This window comes from Physeter macrocephalus, chromosome 8 (genome assembly GCF_002837175.3).
Source record: "Physeter macrocephalus isolate SW-GA chromosome 8, ASM283717v5, whole genome shotgun sequence".
Taxonomy (NCBI): Eukaryota; Metazoa; Chordata; class Mammalia; order Artiodactyla; family Physeteridae; genus Physeter; species Physeter macrocephalus.
The window spans coordinates 46,091,057-46,097,475 of record NC_041221.1 but is presented as its reverse complement, the minus strand read 5'-3'; the positions used below and the strand labels follow the sequence as shown (position 1 = coordinate 46,097,475).

General features: G+C 39.6%; 1 protein-coding gene across 1 annotated transcript in view; it reads left to right on the top strand.

The window, feature by feature from the left end:
* The window catches only part of RANBP3L (RAN binding protein 3 like), a 41,209-nt gene that overhangs the window by 18,967 nt on the left and 15,823 nt on the right, over window positions 1–6,419 (top strand). Inside the window, exons 2-4 of the mRNA XM_028492843.2 lie at window positions 4,518–4,576; window positions 5,641–5,680; window positions 6,182–6,259. Of these exons, the coding sequence (XP_028348644.1) occupies window positions 4,518–4,576; window positions 5,641–5,680; window positions 6,182–6,259 (177 nt within the window). The remainder of the gene's footprint in view (window positions 1–4,517; window positions 4,577–5,640; window positions 5,681–6,181; window positions 6,260–6,419) is intronic.

Genomic DNA, 6,419 nt, shown 5'->3' with positions numbered 1-6,419 from the left:
TCCGGGAAGATCCCACATGCCGCGGAGCGGCTGGGCCCGTGAGCCATGGCCGCTGAGCCTGCGCGTCCGGAGTCTGTGCTCCGCAACGGGAGAGGCCACGACAGTGAGAGGCCCGCGTACCGCAAAAAAAAAAAAAAAAAAAAAAAAAAAAAAAAAAATTGTGTCATATTTTTGTTTTGTTTTGTTTTCTTAATTCTCTATGTACTAGTTACCAGTCAACCCCCAAAGTCTTTTCCAGTTATCTAAATACGCTTTCAAAATATTCAGTTACTTGAGATATTCAACTGTTTTTAGTTCCATCCTTTTGGAGACTTCTTTCCTGGAGTCTCCTCAGGGACCTCCCCCATCGTGGACTGGTTATTCTCTGCAACTGGTGTACTGCTATCGTTCTGGGCTATCCTCTCACCATCATCCTGGAGGCTGCCTTCACCTCTAGAGTCCACTGCACATTGTGAATGTCCACTTCACCTTCACGATTAGAGTCGGTGCCCCTATTTCTTGGCTACTTAGTTTACGAGCTCTTTTGGTAGAGCACTTCCTTTAGAAGCATCCTGAGAATGGGTGCATGTGGTACATACTTTGAGAGCTTACAGTTGGAAATGTTTTTATCATGTCTTTACACTTAATCGGTACATTATATTAGCACATAATTCTAGACTGGAAATCATTTCCTTTCAGAGTGTTAAAAGCATTGATCCTTTGATTTCTAACTTACAGGATTGCTGTTGTGAAACCTAAAGCCATTCTGATACCTGACCCTTCATATGTGACTTTTTTTTTACCCCCTTCTCCATGCCAATAGGACCTTTTCTTAGTGGTGTTCTAAGATTTCATGATGTGCATTGGTACGGTTCTATTTTCATGTATTGTTCTGAGTATTGGATTGGCTCTTTCAAACTGGAAACATGTCTTGATTTGGGGAATTTTAATGATCTATTTGTTGATAATTTCAAGCCCTCTTTTTCCTGTATTGTCTTTCTCTATAGCTTCTATTAGTCAGGCATTGAAGTGACTCTTGGACTGATCATCTGAGTTTTCTTATCTCTTCTCACATTTTTCATTTCTGTTATTTTGCTCTGCTATGTGGACTATTTACTCAGTTTTATTCTCTAAATCTTCTATTGATTTTTTTTTTTTTTTTTTTTGGTACTTGGGCCTCTCACTGTCGTGGCCTCTCCCGTTGCGGAGCACAGGCTCCGGACGCGCAGGCTCAGCGGCCATGGCTCACGGGCCCAGCCGCTCCGCGGCATGCGGGATCCTCCCGAACCAGGGCACGAACCCGTATCCCCTGCATCGGCAGGCGGACTCTCAACCACTGCGCCACCAGGGAAGCCCCTATTGATGTTTTTAAGTCAACATTGATTCTACTACCATATTTTAAAGTCTAAACTTCTAAAAGCTTATTCTTGTTCTGTGTTGCTCTTTTTAAAAAATAGCATTCGGCTTTTCCTTCATGGATGTTTCATATTTGTGAGGATATTAATTATATACATATTAAATATATAATTATAAAATATATATGTATGAAAATAAATTATTTGTATAGAATTTTAGAAAATATATATTAAACTCTCTCTGCATAGTCTTTTCCCTCCAGTTTACTTTCCTTCTGTTTACTCATTCAACCACTGAATTGTATGTCTGGTGACCCTTGATTGCCTGCTTATATTTAAGAAAGGGGCACTCACTAAAAAGCTCATTGGCAGCTATGTGCACATGCACTGGGGACTCATCATCTGGTTTGACCATTCACTGAGAAATCTGTTTGCCAATATCTTTTGTTCTTTTCTTTCGGGTTGGTCAGACTCTCCGGAGAAAAATCTTATAATTTTCTGCCTGGAGTTAATAAACCTGGCTGCCAGCATTCTGTGAACTGAGTAGAGAGTGCTCAGACAGAACCTCAATATTTTGTATGCGTGGGAGGCAGTATAACAGCTCCCTAAAGATGTCTGTCTCCTAATGCTCAGAACCTGTAAATACGTACCTTATGTGGCAAAAGAAGCCCAGTAGATGTGATTAAGTTAAGGATCTTGAGATGGGAAGATTATCTTAGATAATCCAACTTCATCTTCAGCCTCATCTTATACCACTGTCCTCTCTCTCTTACCTTGCAAAGTGACTTGTATACAGTCACCCCTCAATGCATATTTGTTGAATAAGTGGATTGATCAACAAATATATGAGAAAGAAGAAAGGATACATTTAAAAATATATCATTTTAAGGACCGTGATCTTATTTTCAAGTTTTCCTACTGGGTCAGGTTAGAAAACTGCTATGAACCCAATGGCTTGATAAATGTTTACTTTTGACTTTGTCTTTGGAGCCAAAGGACTGGTTTGAGAAAGGGAGAGAGAATCTAGATGGAAGAGGAGGTAAGGAGGTCATCTGTTTTCCAGCTAATGAGCTGGGCAGTGTCAGGGAGAGGAGGTGGCTGCACTGAGGCTAATATACCTTCAATCAGACAATATATACCTAGATCCTAGCACAGTGGCTGGCACAAAAAGATATTCAATAAATATTTGTTGAATTATATTGTTGAATTATGGCCTTCCTATTTTACCACATGCCCTCCAAGCTACAAGTAACCCTTTATGATTTCCTACTTAATGCTGCCATTGAAGATCACTTTTGCCCGTTTTTAGCTCTATGTTTTGATAGAGGAAAAGTCAACATGCTATTTGTCTACGGTTAGGTCAAGTCATACTACTTAAAGGACAACTATCCTAAGTCCAATTTAGAGGAGGCCCATTTATTATTCCACTTCATAAGTATTCCACTGCACATTCACAAAGACTATGTCCTTTCAAAGTCATTAGAGATCTCATTTCTTAAATCTAATGTAATTGCTGAAAAAGGAGCTTGTTCTAAGAAAGAACGAAGAATCGAGCTACAGTTTAATATGGATGGCAATGCCAATATGTTGTTGAGCATTTTTTGCTGTGGTTCACTTGGCTCCAAGGGCAGACTTGCATAAAAAAATGAAGCTTACCTTGCTGGACCGAAAGAAGGTACCCAAGTTCACAGGGGCCCAGGAGCTTGGAAAAGGGTGGTCTGGCAGAGTTTTGACATGCTATTATGGGATAAGATTGTGGGTAACTGGAAAACCCCTTTCTGGCATATAAAAGATGTAATTATCTGGTAGTTCCTTGAAATTCTTCAGCTAGACTTTTATTTATTCAGCCAGTGATGGCAAATTACCTCAGCTTCTATGCCAGCATGATACATCGGTAATGGCTGCTAGAAGACTATAATGATAAAAAGTTCTGAGGTAATATTGGGGCTCATCAGGAAAGTGTTGTCATAGATTAGCAATGTCAGCTATGAGTTTTGGAATAGGGATTGGTGTCACGCCACATATTTAATATCCTTTCAGGCTTTTTTTTGGTCTTGTTAAAATCTAAGTAATTATATCTAAAAATCCACATAATTTTCACATAAATTCTGTAAAGTAAGTACTGTTATAGTCTTCATTTTTTTTTTTTCGGATGAAGAAACTTAAGGTACAGACATATTGTTTCCAAAAGTATATTGCCAATTAGCGGTGGAACTTCTATTTGAACACATGCCTCCCTAACTCCAGAGCCCCTCCAAGCTTTTAACAACCATATAATCTTCCCTAAGAATTCTAGAGTGCTGATATTTAATGCTGTTATCACTCATTTATACCCTAGAGTGAATGAGTTCCTTTCTATCCTTACCTAAGATAGGAAAATATAAAAGATTAATCAGGTTGGCAGGGCTGAAGACAAACTACCTACCTTACGATACTGTTTAAGACTGATTCTTAGTCTAAATATTGGAAACGTGACTTAGTATATGACTAGCCAAGGAAATATGAATTATTCCTGGATCATTTAAGTACATCTGTACCATTTATATTTTGAGATCCAAACCAAGTAGAAGTATTACTCTCAGATGAGATTTTTCATCCTTTGAAATGTTTTATTCTAAAAGTAAGGATGTTGGGCTTCCCTGGTGGCACAGTGGTTGAGAGTCCGCCTGCCGATGCAGGGGACACGGGTTCGTGCCTCGGTCCGGGAAGATCCCACATGCCGCGGAGCGGCTGGGCCCGTGAGCCATGGCTGCTGAGCCTGCGCGTCTGGAGCCTGTGCTCTGCAACGGGAGAGGCCACAGCAGTGAGAGGCCCGCGTACCGCAAAAAAAAAAAAAAAAAAAAAAAAAAAAGTAAGGATGTTGATCACTATGTCACAATGAGTTTCCAAATGCAGGTAATTGTACTTTGTTTTCCTTAAACACTTAAAGGTTGTTCTTTTAACGGGATGATCTCTTTATTTATGGAAACATATTACTATCACTTTCCCCAAATATTTATTTCTCTAATTGTTAAAATCATTTGTAAATATGCAATTTACAGCATTCATATTCATATAAAACAGTTTGGATTTTACCCAAAGGCAGGGAAAAATACAAAACCAAAAAATCTTCAAATATTTGTAGTTGGTGTTAGAAATGTCAGAGTATTGTTTGATTTCTTGCATGTTCTTTTACTTTTACAGAAAAATCTGTCATTGCTCAACCAACATTTGTTTTTGAAAAGAGAAAACAAACTTTTAAGGTAAGATCAAGTTACTTTTCTTTGCCTGATTTTTTTTTTAAGGTATTTATTTATTTTGGCTGCGTTGGGTCTTCTTTGCTGTGTGCGGGCTTTCTCTAGTTGCGGTGAGCAGGGCCTACTCTTTGTTGCAGTGCGCGGGCTTCTCATTGCGGTGGCTTCTCTTGTTGAGGAGCACCGGCTCTAGGCACGCGGGCTTCAGTAGTTGCAGCGTGTTGGCTCAGTAGTTGTGGCTCACAGGGTCTAGAGCGCAGGCTCAGTAGTTATGGCGCATGGGCTTAGTTGCTCCGCAGCATGTGGGATCTTCCTGGAGCAGGGATTGAACGCATGTCCCCTGCATTGGCAGGCGGATTCTTAACCACTGCACCACCAGGAAAGTCCCTCTTTGATTTTTACTTTGACAAGATTGTATTTCGAGAAGCTAGCTATACTAAATGATATCACTGCTGCATAAATTTATCCTCTGTTCTTCACTTAGAGGAGTAGTAACTCCAGAATATTTACATCATAGGGATTTACTCACAGCAATTTGGCTGAAATGGGAAGCCAGAGGCCTTATCTTGAAACTATGGATAACATGCCATTTTTACCAAATTATCTGGGTTTTTTTTTGGAGTGACTGGGAAAGGGGAGGGGCTGAAAGAGATGAGGAGGGCTAAGGCTCATCATGCGTTCCCCACCACTGACCTAGCTTAAAACTGGATATAAAATAAGTTCTCAACTGCAATATATGATTCAAAAGAAATCTTAAGGACTCTATTTGCTTTTTCAGCATCATACTAAAATCACTTGCTTTGAAAGACAAACGATAGCATTAGTAGCATTCTCACTTTAGCTTAACTAGTATTTTCTTGTTATTCATTCTTACTTATGGAGATAATTTACCCTACTACCCACAAAACTAACTAAAGAAAAACTCAACTCCTAGTGAGTAAAGGTGAGCAGCTTTTCCTAGCCTAGCTGAATAGACCTGGCTTCTGAGAATTCTCTTATAAAGTGACAGGGTGAAAGTCTGATTTGAAAACAGCAAACACTCAGCTCTCACTGGTAGCTTTGTTTCCTTCCAGAGACCTGCAGAAGACACCCTGTATGAAGCAGCAGAACATGGTAATGATTTGTATCCTGTATTTCAAAGGCAATCTTTATACAAAGAGATAAGTAGGCACAAGCATTTTGGCATGTGGCACAGACAATGTAAAATCGAACGGTTTTTCTTGTTTTTAAGCATGCAAGTAGACTGGCTCTTGTTTTGAAAGATGACATGTAGGTCTTTGAGAACACTGATGTTAACAACACTAAAATCCCATGATTCTCCACTGCCTGTACTTCAACCTTCCAAAAGCATTCTCTATACAATCTCAGAATTTGTACGCAACTTCTTGCCAAAGCCACTTGTTTCTAATTGTTTCACAGTAGGATGATATGCCTATCGGTTTATAATCACCAAGTTATTAACCCCAATATCTAACACTGTGCTTCAGGAATTAACACATTGTCAAACGATGATATATCTAGAGAAAAGGAAATTCTGTTTCTCCTCTCATATCATGGATTGAGGCTAATTTGTTATTGCAATCAGTTTTACCCTTCACATTGAATTTCTTACAGAATGTAATGATTCTTCAAGAAAGCGTGTTCGGTCTTCATCTTTTACTTTGCATACTGCAGATTCTCAATCCCCAGGAGGTAGGTATAGCCTTGACTGTTGAGTGTTCACTGTTCTGTTTACTCTGAGTGTGATACTACTAAGGGATTTTCAAACAGGTAATGTTTAAAAATCTACCCATTGGGGCTTCCCTGGTGGCGCAGTGGTTGAGAGTCCGCCTGCCGATGCAGGGGACACGGG